The sequence below is a fragment of the Hylobates moloch genome, unplaced genomic scaffold (genome assembly GCF_009828535.3).
Source record: "Hylobates moloch isolate HMO894 unplaced genomic scaffold, HMol_V3 SCAFFOLD_18, whole genome shotgun sequence".
Taxonomy (NCBI): Eukaryota; Metazoa; Chordata; class Mammalia; order Primates; family Hylobatidae; genus Hylobates; species Hylobates moloch.
In genome coordinates, this window is record NW_026652293.1 from 44,314,634 (window position 1) to 44,333,457 (window position 18,824).

Below are 18,824 nucleotides of genomic sequence, written 5' to 3' on the forward strand. Positions count from 1 at the left end.
CTCAAGAATATTTTTGATAGGTGTGGATGAACATTGCTGAATATTGGGCTTGATCTCACATACCTACAATGACAGACCTTCATTGCTTTTGTAATCCCAGAGCTCCAGTTGCTAGAAACCCTTATTTTATTTGAGTTCCCTTACAATTTCTATTTCTTCATTTATTCCTCCGTTGGGCAAACATTGACTAAAAACCTGTGCCTTACCAGACAACATTCTCTTCACTAGGGATATAAAGATAGGCTGCTTAAGAATTGTCATGGTCTCAAGGAAATAGACCTATAAAAATAATTGTGATTCATATAATCAAGGGTGTGAGAGGCTGTGTACAAGATGCTATGAGAGCATAGTGTGGGAGCAGTAAACTGCCTGAAGGAGTTTAATGAGGTCTTCACCCAGGGTATACAGCTTGAATAGAATCTTAAAAGATGCTGGGAGTTTGTCTCTGGAGAAAGGGTGGAACAGTATTCAGGAAGAAGGAACTGAATGTTTAAAAGCATGGCAATGTAGAAGAGCCTGTCATATCGCAGGGGCTGATGACTAAGTCTGAGGTGGCAGGACCATAGGGTGCCTCCATGGGAAGAGGAGATGAGGATGCCAAGGGAAGCCCCCAATGAGCAAAGGGTCTGAAATGTGGTGCTGAGTATCTGGGAGCTGCTAGGAAGTCACTGATGCTTTCAGGTGGTAGAATGACAACATCAGTTTTGCTTTTCTTGGTATACCTCTGGTGGCTTGTGGCAGGTGGCTTGGCAGGTCGGGAGACCATTAAGAAGCTAATGGAATTATCTAAGTGTATCCATTCAGGATAGAGTCAGAAAAACAGATCCCATGCCAGGTAGTTTAATAGAGGGGATCTAATATGAGGAACTAGTTAGTGTTAGAAGAGCAGAAAAACCAAACGAGGGACAGCAGGGCCACCCAGAGTAGTAATAATCAGAAGTGGCTACTGTCCTTAGGGATAGAAGGACGGAGGAGACAGTGTTAGCAGAGCCAGCAGGCACTGGGACCAGAGAGAGAGAGCTGTCCAGTGGGGGTCCAGAGCACAGAGAGAGGGGCTGCCTGGTAGAAGCTAAACCCATGCAGGAAACTCAACCACTGCCATAAATACTGCCAGAAGAGAGCTGGGAGAGAACTCACTGCTTCTTCCTTCTACCCACTATTCAAATTCCAACTACTGCCTCCTTGTTGACCAAATCAAAGTGGAAGTGTGTTGGCAAAGGAGCTCAGGCAATGCAGTTTATGGTAATCAGCCTCTTGTGTTACAGCACAAACTAGAGGAAGGGCAAGAATGGGTCTGAGGGCAAAGAGGTTAAAGGGAGGCATGTGAGGGCTGCTGTGGGTATAGCCTAGGGGCAGGCATTGCAGATGAAAGAGCGAGATGAGTTTGAGTGTATGACCGGGATCAGACAAACAGGGAGCCAGAGCTAGCTCTGAGGTGACATGCTTTGGAAGGTCAGGTAACCAGAAGACAGGGACCAAGCACCCTGTCTCCTCCCTGTAGGCTCTGTCAGTTACATGCATGGGAATTTACGTCTCTAACTTCTTTTTTTTTTTTTTTTTTTCGAGACAGAGTCTTGCTCTGTCGCCCAGGCTGGAGTGCAGTGGCACGATCTCTGCTCACTGCAACCTCCGCCTCCCAGGTTCATGCCATTCTCCTGCCTCAGCCTCCCGAATAGCTGGGACTACAGGCACCCACCACCATGCCTGGCTAATTTTTTTGTATTTTTAGTAGAGACAGGCTTTCACCATGTTAGCCAGGATGGTCTCAATCTCCTGATCTCGTGATCTGCCTGCCTTGGCCTACCAAAGTATGTCTCTAACTTCTAAGACTGTTTGTACATCAGCCTTTCCACCTGCTGTCTTCAGGTTCTAGCCAAAGACAGCATTAATTCCTTTCATCTTCCATTCTGTTCTCAGTCCAGGACTCGCATTTGGGTTGTCAGATTATCACTCTGAATGATATCTGGCTCTTTTTCTCGCAACGTTGAAAAACTGAGCTGTCATTAATGGAGTCAAGCAGAGATGTAAAAGACTCGCTGTTAAATCTGAAACTTGTTTTCCACAAATGCAAATCGGGAAAGGGATAAGTGGTCACATATGCAGTTGCCTGCTGTCTTGTTTGCTCAGTTGTGTGTTGTAAAGAAAGCATGTCTGAACAACAGTAATCACCCTATCTCTCTGCTACAATGCAGGCCACTGGTCCCCTGGAAGAGTAGCCTTCAAACTTTTCCCAAAATTATTCAAATGAAACATGCCTGGTATCCTGCTATATAAACAGATGAAAGAGGAGATATAGTTGAAGCTAAGTTGGAGCCTCAAAACCTATTCACCTGGAAGTCCCCCCACCTACTAACTCTGAAAGATAGAAAGTTCTAGAAGGGAAGAGATCCAGAGAGGGTAGTATGAAAACTACTGTCCAGAATAATCCACTCATTATTACATGGGTAGGAGAAGTAAAGAGGACAGATGAGGACATTTTTCAGGTTATTTCCCATCTAAGACTCCATTATTCTGTAATTCATGAACACAGATTGGGAGCCCGCTCTTTGGGAGGCTATAAAACTACAGAAAGAACATGAAATTTGAAGTTAGTTGGAGCCTGTGCTTCTTAGCTGTGTGATTCTAGGCAAGATTGCTTTATCCTTTGGATTTTTAGTGACAAGTTAACAAGATGGAAAGAGCTACTTCCCTGGGTTATTATGTGGATTAAATAAGAAGAGATATAATTACTTTTGTCTTTGATATAGAGTATGGACTGGTTAATTGATAGGGAACATGGTATTACAGTTAAGAGTATGAGCTTTGCAGCCTGACTATTTGGGCTTGAAATTTTTATTCCTTACCAGTGATTGGACATTGGGTGGGTTATTTAAACTTCTTTGTGCCTCAGTGTATTCATCTGTAAAATGAGGATAATGACTGTGGTAACTACCACATAGAGTTCTTTTAAGAATTGAATAAAGTGATGCACATAAGATATTTATAACAGCACCTAGCATATAGTAAGTGCTCAATCAATAAATGTCAGCCAGAGTTATTATTATGAACTATTATGTAGACAAAGGACTATACCAAGTGCTTTAAGAGATATAAGGATGAGCAAGACCTGCCCCAGTAACGAAGATGGTTTTAGCCTACCGGAGGAAGGAAGACTGGTGTATAGAGCATGGGGCTGGAGGGCCTGCAGTTCTCCATGCTCAAGCAATAGTGTCAACAAGATCAAGTGTAACTTGAGAGCCTGGGATGGGGCTGAACCTGCAGGGGCTGCACCATAGCTATGGGGCCCTGTCTTAATCCACTTGGGCTGCCATAACAAAATACCACAGACTAGGTGGTTTAAACAACAGAAAATTATTTTCTCGAGTTGTGGAGCCTGTGAAGTCCAAGATCAAGGTGCTAACTGACTCCATTCCTGGTGAGAGGTCTCTCCTGGGGTTGTAGACCATCAACTTCTTGCTATGTCCTCATGTGGCCCTTCCTCAGAATGTGGATCTGGTAGTGAGGGGGTGGGAACAGAGAGAGGAAGAGAGATCTCTTCCCCTTCTTATAAGGCCACTAATTGTATTATGAGGTACCACCCTTTTAACCTAATCTAGCCCTAATTACCTCCTGAAGGGCCCATCTCCAAATTCTATCACACTAGGGGTTAGGGCTTTAACATGTGAATTTTGGGAGGGACCCAAACATCCAGTCCTTAACAGACAGGGATAACAAGCAATTGTAACTACCAAATATTGAAACCTCACCAAGCAATGGACTGTGCTAGGCACTTAATATGCTATTTTGTTATTCTCCCAAACTATTGTTGGGATTAGGTCTCTTCTCTACCATAAAGGATATTGAAGATTAGAGGAGTTAAATAAGGTAGAACAGCTAGAAGAGGCATAACTAAGAATCTAATCTACCTCTCTTTGACCCTACAACCAGGTGACCTAGTTTATCATCCAAACTGGGGCACTCTTGAAAGTGAAAAAGGGTTTGCTATTAACAATTATGTCAGGACAATAGGCATAAATATCAGCTGTGTTAGGCAAACCAGAATTTAGGGTCATCCTACCCAAAGCTGGTGACTGCTCTTCCTGCTGGGCCAAACTGCCTCTGAGACCAGAACATGTGAGATTTCAAACAGAAGGCAAGAAGCTTCTATCCTTCTTGTCCCTGAAACTCTTTGTCCATAATGCTACCTGTGCTGAAGCAACAATAGTACTCCTTCCAAGATGCAGGTTCCGTGATGCATGCTTCCTCCTTTGGTAGACATAAATCAGATTACTTGGAGATCTGTTACATGGTGAGAAAATGTGATTCAGGGGTATCTGTTAACTGCTGCTGCTGCTGTGAGTCTGTCATTATTCCTCTAATACAGATCATTAACATTCACAGAACCTTAACTACAGCATCTCTAACGAGCAGAGCTGTAATATACAGTTTCCCCATAAATATCCATTGATGCTGGCACTCATTCTCTCTTGGTATAGTAATTCAGCTTTTCTGGATAAATCATCATGTTGAGGTTCTTTCTTTCTCCTTAACTGCCATTATTAGTGGATGCAGAAGAATAATGAACAAAGTCTAGTTTAAAAAAAAAGGAGCAAGAGCTAAATAAATGATCATGGGGAATAAGAAAATATATATTGGTGACAGTCACAACCCAAAGGATACAAAACTTGTTTTTGCAGTGACTTAGAAAGGAGGCGAGAAACTAACATTTGCTGAGCACTTACTAGGGGCCAGCAGGTGTGCTTAGTGCTTGGCAAGCTGTATCTACTTCAGGGATTCCAAAGACTTCATTGCTTAACAATCATTCGTGACACTTTTAAAAACACAACTTCCTTAGCCCCAATTTGATAGATCTGCTTTCGTAAGTCTTGCATCTATTTATACATAAAAGGAGATTTACAAATTTCCCCCAGCTGATTCAGATTCTCAACTAAATTTATCCAGTTTAATTAAGATGACAACTATTATTTTCTCCATTGTATGGATAAGAACATTGAGGTTGAGATGCTAAGGAGAGGGAAATAGAGTCTGATTGTGAAGGATAAACCCCTTGCTTCTCTACTTATGCTGAAAGAAAGGTCTCCTATTAAGGTGACATTCACTCTCACTTTTTACAACACTTTCTCTCTTCTCCACCTCCCATCTTCCTGCCTATCATAGAAGTTCCGTCAGCATATCATTATGTTTCTCTCCACCAGGTTGGCAGTATTGCTGTCCTTATCTCTAGAATTATCCATTTTCTCACCATTACATGCTGTCAGCCCAATACTCAGGGTTCCCCACCCCACTTTCTTTCTTTTTCCTTTTTTATTTTTTTGAGATGGAGTCTCGCTGTTTCACCCAGGCTGGAATGCCGTGGTGTGATCTCGGCTCACTGCAACCTCTGCTTCCCGGGTTCAAGTGATTCTCCTGCCTCAGTCTCCGGAGTAGCTGGGATTACAGACGTGTGCCACGATGCCCAGCTAATTTTTTTGTTTTTAGTAGAGACAGAATTTCTCCATGTTGGCCAGGCTGGTCTCAAACTCCTGACCTCAAGTGATCCGCCTGCCTCGGCCTCCCAAAGTGCTGGGATTACAGGCATGAGCCACCATGCGCAGACGCCACCCCAATTTCTTATATTTTAAAACCTTATAGCCTTGTCCCTTTGGCAGTTTCTATGTTGCTGTTTCCACAGTCGCCTCCTTCCTCCTGCCCTTGTTATAGGGATAGCCCTTATGCTATGATCTGGCCATGGTCCTGCAAGAGAGGATTGGGTTGAACTGGAACAGGGCAAGCTCCTAAACTGCCCACCATGGCTGCCCTTTCCAGAACCCTAACCACTCACCCTAGTCTTAAAACATATACCTTTTGTTCTCCTCACTATAACATAATTGTTATGGGCACATACTCCAAAGCTAACCCACTAGGTGAAAATTCTAGCTCAGTCATTTACTAGCTGTGTGACCCTGGGCAAGTTAATTAAACCTTCTGTGCCTTGGTTTCCTCCTCTTGGAAACAAGGCAAGTAACAGCACCTCACATTTGTTGCAATAATTAAATGAGTTAATATATGAATGAACATAGAATGGTGTCTGGTTCATACAGAGGAAGTTTCATCTAAGCATTAGCTATAATTATTATTGTCCTTAGCGACCTCTACCTGGTCAAGAAGAGAGAAGGTCTTAATATTACCCTGAGACCCATTCCTTCCTCTTGAGTCCAGAATGTACTTTTTTTGTCTTCTTTGTGGATTTGTCAAAACGAGAAATAATGATCCCAACCACCTGTGACCTGACTAAGGAGATATGGGCTACTTTTAATTTAAAAGGTTTTTCATAGAACAGATATAGCAAACGTGTGAGTAAAGACATTTTCTGCTTTTGGTATCTATGGTAAGATCTCCTTAACTATGCCTTCTTCGTTCCCTAGCTACAAGGTCCTCAGATATAAGGTGTCCAGCACCAGAACAAGTAGGAAAAGAAGCCCGAGGCCAGAGCACAGATGTCAAAGTGGCAAACATAGAGTTCCCTTTCCCTGTAGTATTTGCATGAAGTGTCTTTTTTGTTATCATTTTATAGTTTCTGCAATACTGTAAGGTGCCTCCTAGAACCGGTCTCTGGTCACTTATGCATTGCTCTGCTCAAGCATTTCCTTCATCCATTTTTCAAATAAGGTCTAGTGTCCACTGTGTGTCAAGCACGGAACTAGGCACAGGTACAAGTCAAACCAAGTCCCAACCCAGGTCACCTTCCACGGGGAAAGGCTGCCAACAGAAAAGGAAACAGACAAACAGAGCAGTGAGTGCTTGAAACAAAACCAAACAAGGCAATGAACAAGAGCTGGGGCTACTCCTACATTAGGTGGAATCAGAGAAGGTCTCCCTGAGGACGTGACATCTGGCCCAAGTCTGAATTAGGAGAAGGAACCAACCAGATGAAGAGTGTGCCAGGAACAGAGAAAGACAAGGGCAAAAGCCTTGAGGCAGGAATGAGCCAGTGAAGGGAGAACACAGTAGGAAAGGGGAGAATGGTGGAGGCAAGTTTAGAACAGGTGGCACCCCAAGTGTGGATGGTTTTGTAGGCAGTGGCAAGGAGGTTAGATTTTATTCCAAGTGCAATAAGAGACCTCATCTGATTTTTTTTTTTTTTCTTGAGAAGGAGTCTTGCTCTGTCGCCCAGGCTGGAGTGGAGTGGCACGATCTCAGCTCACTGTAACCTCCGTCTCCTGGGTTCAAGTGATTCTCCTGCCTCAGCCTCCTGAGTAGCTGGGACTACAGGCATGCACTGCCACACCCAGATAATTTTTGTATTTTTAGTAGAGACGGGGTATCACCATGTTGGCCAGGCTGGTCTCAAACTCCTGACCTCAGGTGATCCGCCTGCCTCAGCCTCCCAAAGTGCTGGGATTACAGGCGTGAGCCACCACACCTGGCCTCATCTGATATTTTTTTAAAGACCACTTTGACCTCTCTTTGGGAGATTAACTTAAGTGGGCAAAAGTGGAAGCAGCACTCGGGCAAACGAGAATGCCACAGAGAAGAGGGAGAGAGGCAGACAGCTTTGGGACATGTTCAGGGATAGAATCAGCATTTCTTCATGAAAGCTTGCATGTCAAAGTGTGGGAGAGAGAGGAATCTAAAGTAGCTTGTGACTTGAGCATCTGGGTGTGAGTTGGTGGCCTTTATAGAAACTGGAAGACAAGGAAAGAACACGTATGGGGAGATCAAAAGTTCTTTGGACATGTTAAGTTTGAGAGGCTGAAAATTATGGGATATAGTCACCCACTAATTGCTAAAATCCAAAAGGGTGCTGATCAGATATTGGCAAGACTTTCAGTAGCGAAGACTATCTCAGATTGCTGACACACTAGAACCACTGATGGGTCTCACTGGGGAGGAGCTTGAAGAGTCAGTTGAAAATGCCATCCAGATATGAGTAGGGCTAGGAGGGCATCATATCCCTGTTCTTATAACTTTTTCTGGAACTTCTGCCTAGTATTTCCTTGAAGTTAGAAATGGAGTAATTTACCCTAATTGCAAAGCCTCATTTGGCCAAATGGCAGGGTAGATGTGACAGCTTTTTTCTGGAGTTCCTAATAACAAATGCCAAATCTCTGTGATTGTGTGTGTGTGTGTATGTGTGTGTGTGATCGTGTGTATGCGTGCATGCATGCACTTACATGCTGAGCATTTGAAAACAACATATGGAATGCCATACCCTCCATATAATAAGTCATGCTATCACCAAGTTTCTTTCTGTTCAGTTTTCTATTGTATTATATAAACAAGTTCATCCATGTATTCATTTTGTTTTTTAAAATGTATCAATTCAATATAATTTCCTTCTGTGTGCTGACCACTAGGCCATCTAGGTACTAGAAAATCAAAGATGAATAAGACAGTTTCCCATATGAGGAAGTAGAGCCTCTACAAGGCCATAGGCTATAGTAGAAAAGAGAGAAGGTAACAGTCATTGTACCTGGACACGTGTGATGCCAAGTGTAGTCATCTAATCCATCCTGAGGGTCATGGAGGAAGGCTTTGAAGAGCTAACTGGAGCTAACATGTCCTCTAGGGGTATGTTATAGTTTTCTTGATAAATAAAAATGGAAATCACAATCAGACAGAGGAAAGGTCTTATGCCAAGGCCTGAGACAGTAAAGAATATACCTAGAGACTTATTCAGAGGGCATGTGATGTTAAGACACACACAAACTATTTTCAAGTTCTACAATCAATCAAAAACAGTTGAGGATAACGCCCTTCCAGATATCCTCTGGACTTCAAACCTTAAGGCTGCCTTCCAGGTCATCTAGTTGTGAATATTGCCTCATTCGATCCTCAGAGCTCTAGGAAGTAGCCATTTCCCTCGCTGGGTTTCCCTATGAGCAAGCCAGGGTTTCCTTTGAGCCTGTTTCCTTGTTACAAAATGTGAGCTAGGTTTCTCTGCTCTGACTCTTGATGGTCTCCTCTTAATCTATACAACTGTGAGAGGAACCATGGTGGAATGAAAAGGAACTAGACCAGGAGTTGGGAACTTGCTGTGTCATCCCAAATCTGCCACTATTACTATCACTATTATTATCATGTGTTTTTGAGAAAGTTGAAGGTCTCTGTTTCTTGATTTGAAATAAATACAGGGATGAGTTGGGTTAGAGATTTCTGTAGTCTCTTCTAATTCTATTCTGCAATTCTGAAATGTTTAAAACAGCTCAAAATACCATCAAGTAGGTGCTACAAAATCATCATATTCCTAAAGGATACTGTATTGAATTGTTGACTTAATAGAAGATCCAAATAATCAGACACTAATGGAAGTCTTACTATTTGTCAGGCACATGCTCAACTGTTACCTTGAATCTTATCCTGGGTAATCTTCAACTCAGTCTTATTGAGATGGATATTTCCCTAACGTTACAACAAAGAAAAATTCAAGGATAGTAATCGAGTCCAATTCCACTCACATAAAAACGGAATTCTTGCTTTGGCTATTCACATGGAGTTGGTTTCAGTCCCGGGAACAGCACAGCCGCAATGAACTTGTACATGCTCTATAAAAATGCTCAGCCTAGTACCCTTGTTGTGGCACTTCTCACACTCTGAATTGAATTAGTGTTCTCCAGTTTCCCTAACTTTGCTGTTACAACTCAGAGAATGGACAGCATCTCAGTGCTCACAGGATAGGCATAGTGCCTGGTTCATAATGGGCATTTGGGAAATGTTTATTCCTTAATTAAATTAATGCCTTGATAATCAAATCCAAGAATGAAGAAGTGAATGAGGAAATGAATTCCTAAGTATGTAAAATCTGCATTCCTCTGGAGAAGAAAAGGAAAAACATTTTGCATGGAACGGCTGTCAGAGCAGCAGGCAAAGCCCTCCTGGCTATTTTTTCCTTTGCTGTGACATCTCTCCATTTGTGATTTCCTCTGATTTGCTCTGCATTCAGCCTGAGCCTGTGCTACTCTTGCTTGATTTCAGCTCCCTCCAATATTTCTTGTTACCATTTGGATGCCATCTGGACCGCAGTGGTAACCCCTCCAAGAGAGGCACAGCAGCAAAGAAAGATGACTGACTCTGAGAAGTTCCCCTGCCCTCCTCCCCAAAAGTGTGTTGAATCCTGTCATCCTGCTGATGGGAGCCAATTTCACATTACTGTAATTCTAATTCACTCCCTTTTCAAAGTACTGAACTGATGCCAAATCTTGTTAGGAGTTTTTGAAAAATCCTTGAGTTTTTGCTAATGTGGAACTAGAATAATAGGTTTTTAAAAGAAAAAAGGAGATAGGAAGAGACCATTAAAAACAAATAATTGCAAGCTTTTAGAAATGTTTCCCCTTTGGTTTCTGGTTTTCTGTGCATATTTATACCTGTGCATATCTGTTTGTTCTATCAAAAGCCATTAAAGTAGCAATGCCATCTTGCAGCCTGATCCTTCCCCTCACAAAGGAGCTAAGGTAAGGGAAGAGGGCATTGAATCCTAAAATCCTCCTTGTCAAATGTCAGATCTTTGAGATGAAGTCATGGATTAGAATCAGGAAGCTTCTACGAGTGTGTAAATTATATAGTCTTTCCCAGTGTTTCTAGAGAGCTCTGTGTCTGTGACGGTGTTTTCAATGTTTCTTCCTAATTTCCATCCCTGGCCTCATCTTGGCTATCATGATGATGACACAGCACAGAGAGCGCTATGTCATCATCTCTGTTTTTATGATGACTGCCCTCTATCCCACGACAACACCATTTCCACCATCAAATTCCCACTGCTGCTACTGCCACCAGCTCAAAATGTATGCTGCCCCCAGCTTCCCCAGCCCCACAATGTGGGGTTGGGTGCCATGTATTTAATAATAAGGACAATATTACTAGTAACCACTAGCATGAATCTTGTCATTACTCTGAGCTGGGCCCTATATACACTACAGGTTTTATGTGAATTATCTCACTGATAACACAAACTGTATAATTTCTTGTTTTCTATCTCCTTCATGTAGTAGAAGACTTTGTTTATAGATGCTCAGTAAATCATATATATTTAATAAATAGAAGTAAATGAATGGATGACCAATGATCACAGTCTTAGGACAGACATCTCTGGAACTACCACCATCTCCCCATAACACCAGCACTATCATTTCTCAGGCATCACAATTGATATCTCCTTTCCTTTATCACTGTTACTGAGGTCAGACTTCATTTAGCCATTAGTAGCTTATTGCATAATCATCTTCTGCCTGCAGATCATGCCACCAACTGCAACCTCATGTATATTTTCAAGAAAATATTGACTGGCTTTTAGAAAACCTGAGCATCAAAACATGGAGTTACAATCTGAGTTCTAAAATAGGTATAAGGGATGGATAGGAAGAAGAGTGGGAAGGAGAAAGGGTGGGGTGGATGGAATGATGAGGCAGACTCCTAGAACAGTCCAGCCTTGCCAGTGTTAAAAACTGGGGGAAGGTCCAAGAGCAGAAGCTGCTTTGACTGAGCATCTGCTCTGTGAAGACTACAACGCATCTTCAGCCTCTTCTCCAGGTGACTTCATCCCTTCCCTAAACCAATATCACCCAAATTTTTGCCATGACCTGGCACCTGTCTACCCTCACCTACCAAGCAAATAATTCCATGACTATTCTTCCTCCTGCCCTCCCTTCCTTCCTTCCTTTTCTGTAATTTTCAAAAGGGAAATGACACCTGTTGAAATTTTACTCTGCCAGTTGCTGTGCTATGTTCGTATACATCAGTCTTCTCACTGCTTCCTCTCTGCAAGCCCACATTGTAAGCATTGTTATCCCTCTTTTGCAGAGGGGGAAACTGAGGCTTAAATGATAAACTTTATTCAAGGAAATGCCAGTGATGGAGCAGCAGTTTGAACTGAAAACTACTGTTCCCCACATCTCTCTTTTCATTCCCTCACTCTGCCTCTCCTGAAACCATCATATTTCTCACTTTAAAAGTACTCAGTGTTTTCACTTGCAAGCAAATTAGTTTTCTTGACATTAGATGAAAGTTGAGAAGGCCAAGAATCCAGAGACAGAGGCTTTAGCCACAGCTATGCCCTGTCATTTGCGTTAGCCTGTTCAGGTCAGCTTAGCACCCTGAACTTTGTCCACTGGGTTCTGCCTTTCTTGCAATGTCTCAATAAGGTGCCAGCAAAATCCTTGCACCAACATTCCCCATGCCAAACTTCCCCTTGCATATTAAGAAAGAACATTTCAAGAACCAGCTTAATTTGTAAGCATCTGGATGTAAATATTTTGTTGTTCAAGGACTTGTGGATATATTACACGTGTGAGCACTTCAAGGAAAGATGTAACTTTTATTGTAAGATTGAAGCATTTCCCTTTATCCTCCAACCTTCTGTACAACCTTTGGGATCCTCCTGAATTGGAAGCTGGAAGAAGGAGGACTATTAGCTGCTAAAGTGAGGCCCAAATTGTAGTAATTAGAGGCAACGTCTCAATCATTATAAAGACAAAACCTCAAAGCAGCACCAATTTCTCTATTAGATCAAGGTATTGAGTCCAGCAAGACCACCGATCCCCAAATCTCAGTAGGCCTGGCACATTTTGGCATTAAATGGGATTCCATTTTGTTTCAGTTCTAATGAAGCTTCATGGATTTCCATTTGAAACATGAATCTTAACTTTCTTCTAAAAAACTTCACAAATAGCTGGCTTTCATTTAGCTCCGGCAATGAAAAAAACCTCTTATAGCTAGAAGAAGTCTGCTGCTTTTGCAAACTGAATTTGATTTCATGGTACTGTCTAGACATAGCAAAGAAGTCAATTTTCCCATAGAATTCTTCCATTCAATACAAATATGGGATATTCTTTAAAAGAATAGAAGAGAATATATAAGGAAGGACTATGTCTAGTAATTAGGAAGCACCCAGTTAAATGGAAGTTTATTTTTTAATGTATTTTATCTAGAGTCATGCTGTCCAATACTGTAGCCACTAGCCACATGAAGCTATTAAATAAAAAATAATGAAAATGTAATAAAATTTAAAATTTAGTTCATCAGGCATGCTAGCCATATTTAAAGTGTGCATGTATCTACTGACTGCTATATTGGACAGCACAGATAGAGAACTTTACATCATCCCAAAAAGTTCTATTGGACAGGCCTGGTCTAGAGATCATTTATTAAAATCAAAGTTTCTATTCCCCATCTCAAGCCACTTGCCCTTGTTCTTCAATTGCCAAACAGAGCTTTCCCATCTCTGTCTACCAAGAAATGGGAAAGTGGCTTTTCACTCTTGGGTAAAGGTGATAAAGAGCATAAAGTCCTAGATACCCTAGAAGGAATTAGTCTTCATTAGCATGTGTCTTCCTTGTTAAATCCTTCATTAGGGAAAGGTAACATGCATTCAGATGCCTGGAATCAGTAGGTGTCCTTAATAGTACCCACCTTAGTGCAGTTACAAATCACTTAAGTTAATCCATTTCTCTTGAGCCTTCTAAATGGATAATTGAATTTTTTTTTGTTTTTTTGTTTGTTTTTGGTCTTTTGTTTGTTTGTTTTGTTTTTTTCAGCCTTGGTCTGAGCTCTGAGTTTAGATCTAGAAGCCTTGTGTGGTCCTTGTCCCACAACTGTCCACCCCAAGCTACAAAGATCATACCACATAGCTCTGCTCTGACCTTATGAAAAGAAGGACTATGTGTTATTCATCTAGGTATCGCCAGTGCCCAGCCAGGACATGGCATGTGGAAAGTACCCAGTGAATGTTCATTGAAGAAATTAATCAATTGCATAATCAATCAAGGCAGCTTCAGTTTTCCTAGGAACCTTCTGCTAATTATTCCTGCTGAGAGTTTATTCCCCAGCACGGTGATTTGCAAATCCAGCTGCACATTAGCATCACCTGGGGAGCTTGTAAAACCTGCTGATGCCAGGGCCCCACCCTAGACCAGTACAATCCAAATCTCTGATGATGTGGCTCTGGCATCAGTAGCTGCCCCAAAGGATTACACTGTGCAGCCAGGAGTGAGAACCACAGCAGTTTTCTGATTTGGAAGCCATAAAAAAGGTTTTCTTCCTTTGTGAGATTTTTTTTATCCTAAGTCCCTTATCCACTGTCATTTTTCCTGTAAAAATAACATGAATCTTGTCTTCCTCATTGCCTTACTCAGTAATGGAATCATAGCGTCCCCACTGTTTCGAAAAGAGATTATAGGAAGATAAACTCCCTGTGGGAACTTTATTTCAGTGTTTTAATGACGATTCAAGCCAGAACCATATTGAAACAACATGAGAGAATATCTTCTTTTATATTTCCTCACTGGAAGTTTAGTTGCGAGTAAATTTGATGTCATGTTGAGTTTTTAAAAGAATACAAAACTGTGTACGTCCTATGATAGTATGAAAAAAATCTGTAAGAAACAAAACAAAAAAGACTTTAATATAAATGAATTAAAACTCAAGTGTTAATTGTGGGTAAAACAAGATTTAGCAATTTGGAGAGAATGGGGAGTAGATCAGTTTCTGTCCATAAGAATCACCTGGGAAAAAGTGTATTTATTAGCTGGAAGCATCTCCGCACTGGCTGGAGGAAGTGCACTGGGTGTCTCCAAAGGTTTCCCCAAACAGGTAGCTGTAAGAGAGCAGCTCTGAGAAATGACTGAGCCAGAGTTAGAACAGTAAGGTAGACACAAGGTAAAAAAAAAAGATATGGATGGGATGAAGACGATCAGGCAAGACTGTAGCCAAGAGCAGGGCAAAAGAGAGAAGATGGAGTCAAGAATGGATTGAAGGTTTCAGGAGTAAGGATGGGTGGTCTAGGAAGTGTTGGGCTCTTGAGTGGAGGTGGTTTCTAAAGAGAGGCCATTGGAAAGATTTTCATTTCTATTTCCAAATATTATATAATAACAATTTCCTAATATTAAAAAATATGTGCCTTGGGGCCGGGCTTGGTGGCTGAGGAAGGCTGAGGTTAGGAGTTTGAGACCAGCCTGGCCAAATTGGCAAAACTCCATCTCTACTAAAAATACAATAATTAGCCAGGCATGGTGGTACACACCTGTAATTCCAGCTACTCAGGAGGCTGAGGCAGGAGAATCACTTAAGCCTGTGAGGCGAAGGTTGCAGTGAGCCAACATCGCCCCACTGCACTCCAACCTGCGACAGAGTGAGACCCTGTCTCAAAAAAAAAAAAAAAGTGCATGTGCATTACTGAAATGAGCCAAAAATCGGAGAAGATAATTAATAGTTACTATTCCTTGGGCATCTACTCTGTGCTAAACACCAAACAAGACTTTGCACACACATCTCATTTAAACTGCTCCATAAACTTGCCATGATGTCATTACCCACTGCACCTTAAAGATGAGAAAACTGAGGTTAATCGACTTGTCAAGGGTTACATGGCCAGCACATCCATGGCCTGATGTGGCCAGGACCCGGTCCATATTTGTGTGATTCCAAAAAATGCATTTGTTCATCTGCTCAGACCAAGCTTCAACTGAATTCAAAGAAATCGCCTCATCACACCTCAGCTCCACACCTCACCAAAGGCCACCTCTCCTTTCCCAGGAAGGTGACAACACACTCATGCTGACACTGGTTATCCTCCCACATTTTCATTATATGGGACATGGTGGGGGGTTTTATGAGCCTCTACCACAGGCTGTTTTTCAAATTTATTTAATTCATCCATCATGCTCTGAAGCCATTTGCTTTTTTTTATTGGACAGACGTAATGAGATTTTGGACACTAAAAAATGTTTTTATTAAAAGTTATGACCCAGAGCTAGTTGGTAGGGGCTCTGCCATAAATTGCTAGGAGTGTGTGAATTTATAAAGGATGTAGCGACATAACCTTAACCTCTTAGGCCACACCATAGATTATAGGATCACTTAGACTAATATTGTCTCACCACCTCTCCCCACCTCTGGCCAAATATTAATAATAATAATAATAATGTCTATGGTCATTTGATGTGGTGGCTTTTCCTCTCATTGAAGCCACAGTTAAGTCATGTTGAACCATGGGCTGGTGGAAACAGGTGGTTGGTGGTTGACCTGAAGGCTCTGCCTTAGTGGGCCCGGGCATGTTGATTCTTCCACTCTGCTCTGCTCTGCACTCTGTAACTGGGGCTGAGGGAAGTAACAGTCACATGTGCTATAGACAGGGTGAAAGCAAATTCTGACAAAGCGCAGTACTACGAGGCTATGGGTGATAGTTTTCCCAGTCCTCCATGGCCAAAAGCTCTCCTCAAAACTATTCATGTGTAGTAACTCCATTTTAATGTCCATATTAACAGATTTATGTTAATGTTTTACTATTTGGAAATCATCCAAAGAATAATTAGCTTGTACATATAGACCAGAACATGGCCATTAATATATACATGTATATGATATATTATACGTACCTATAATGTGTAATATAAACAATAAAATACAAAGTTAACAAAGCAATTAAATGTTGCCCACTGCCAGCTACTTCTAGAACGTGCATTCATTTCTGTATTTTTGAGGACTGCTATGTGCCAGACCCTCTACCAGCTGCAGAAGGAGACCCTCTACCAGCTACTTGAGGAAGTTCATGGTGTAATAGACACAGATAATGTACTGAGGACACTCAGGAGGATTTCAGTTCAAAAGATAGAGAAACTCTTCACGGAGGAGGTGGCTTTTGAGCTGGGTTTGAAGAATTTGGGTTTGGGGAGCACTGAGCTTGCAGAGTTGAGGGGAAGAGCATTTCTTTCTCTTTTTTTTTTTTTGAGATGGAGTCTGCTCTGTCACCCAGGCTGCAGTGCAGTGGCACGATCTCGGCTCACTTGCAACCTCCACCTACTGGATTCTAGTGATTCTCCTGCCTCAGCTTCCCGAGTAGCTGGGATTACAGGCGCCCGCCACCACGCCCGGCTAATTTTTTGTATTTTTAGTAGAGACGGGATTTCACCATGTTGGCCAGGCTGTTCTCGATCTCCTGACCTTGTGATCCACCTGCCTCAGCCTCCCAAAGTGCTGGGATTTTCGGCATGAGCCACCGCGCCTGGCCGAGGGGAAGAGCATTTCAAGCAGAGAAGACAACATGTATAAAAACACATGAAAACCAGCTGTAAAGTTTGGCTAAAGCACAAGATGACATTCTGTTCTTTTAAAAGAAAAATCTCGAGTGTAAACATCATGCTCTTATCCATAACCACTGCTGATGTCTGTGACTGCAGGGCAATGTCTATAATTGCAGGAAGATGGACTTTAAACTTACAAATTTACCATTGCTGTATTTCCTAATCAGACCCATGTTTTATCATCTGCTTATGCTAGAAACACATTCCAAGATTTTCACAGACATTGGAAACAGCTCCCGCCTACTGAGACCATGGAAGTGTGAACCATAGATACTGTCATCATTAAACTCATAAATCCATGTCATTTGTGTGTCATTCACTTCATCCTCATTCATCATCCCTTCCACTTTCAGAACGGCTATTCGTTTGAGGATTTTGAAAAACGGTTTGCTGCAGCCACCCCGGTAAGAATTAGAGCCTTCTCTGGTTAACTGTTTCATGTCATTATCTCATCATTCATTTCATGCTCATCAGTCGTGCCTTGTGGTTACAGAATAGAAACCTGCCCACGGACTTTGATGAGATTTTTGAGGCAACAAAGGTAAGGCCTTGAGGTTTGTGTTAAATGAGGTTGTTCTGCTCATACTCATGCATTCCATATTCTCTTCATCCAGCTTGCATGAATGGCAGACTTGCTACCCTGCCCTGCTCTAGTAGGTACCTATTCAAATATCCCCAGGAAGACTATTGGTGGGCCCTGCCATGAGGTCAAATAGTGAGAGTGTATGTACACGTGTGTGTGTGTATGTGTGTAAACAAAAGTGTATGTTGGAGGGGAGATAGCACCCCTTCTTTTCATCCAGCAATATTTTTCAAACCTCTAACATGTCCCAGGCATCCTAATAGATGCTAGAGATGCAGAAAAGGGGCTTTCCTAAAGAAGCTCACAGTGTAACATAGCACAACACTGCCTGGGATAAGATATGACAGTAGAGCCTCGCCTAGCGTAGTGTAGTATATGTAGTATATCATGATATAGTAGGAATTCAGATACATGAACAAGACGTGCCAAGTACACCGCTGGGAATAAAAAACAGGTGAGGTTGCTATTCAGTCAGTATAACCTGGTATAAATATATTGGTTGCAGTCAACATCTGTTCAAATTGATTGATACAGAAGCCAATGAATATTACCACTCCTAAATACAGAATTGGGAAACCTCTAGGACGAAAATCTTCAACCATGGCCTGAAATCAGAATCATTAGGAGAGCTTTCCAAGTTCCAGTGACTAGGTTTTACCTCAAACCAATTAATTCTGAATCTTCAGGGGAGGGAAGCAGGCATCAGTAATTTTTCCGCAGCTGATCTCAATGTGCATCCAAGGTTGAGAACCACTGATCTGGGAGTATCATGGGCGATGGAATAGGGTACAAATTGATTTAGGAAGCCACCTCATAGGAAACAAAACAGAAAGCCTTCTAATTTGCGTCCTGAAGGATGTGTGGGAGAAGGAAGGAGTGTTCTAGGTAGGAGGAGGAGCACATGTCAGACCCTGGGATGGCCTCTTCTTTCATAACCGCCTGTGCTTCTCTCCTCCATTGATTGTGTCTCTGGGTCTGTCTTTCCATAAAACAGCCGGCTTATGACAATAGGAACAGAAATGTGCCTTATCTATCTCTGTAGCCCTTGCTCTTGGTAGCTGATCCAAGGTAGGAACTCCCATGTCTGCCCACTGAAGGGTCACAGAACAACTGATGCCAAAACATAGGGAATGGCTCTGTGAGAAGGTGTTTTCAGGGTCAGCCATGACATCTCAGCCTCCATCAGTGGT

The 18,824-nt window shown here is 42.1% G+C and overlaps 1 protein-coding gene across 18 annotated transcripts in view; it reads left to right on the forward strand.

Moving 5' to 3' along the window:
* Nucleotides 1-18,824, forward strand: part of DAB1 (DAB adaptor protein 1) — an 863,435-nt gene that overhangs the window by 810,064 nt on the left and 34,547 nt on the right. For 13 of the 18 annotated variants that reach the window (XR_009210852.1, XM_058430794.1, XM_058430808.1 and 10 more), the window contains 2 exons: nucleotides 17,405-17,455; nucleotides 17,545-17,592. The exons of 3 other annotated variants lie outside the window; for them this stretch is intronic. Coding sequence is in view for 14 of the 15 variants with exons in the window: in XM_058430794.1 (XP_058286777.1) it covers nucleotides 17,405-17,455; nucleotides 17,545-17,592 (99 nt within the window). In the remaining variant the exon portion in view is untranslated. The remainder of the gene's footprint in view (nucleotides 1-17,404; nucleotides 17,456-17,544; nucleotides 17,593-18,824) is intronic. 2 more of the 18 variants (XM_058430797.1, XM_058430803.1) reach the window with 1 other exon arrangement.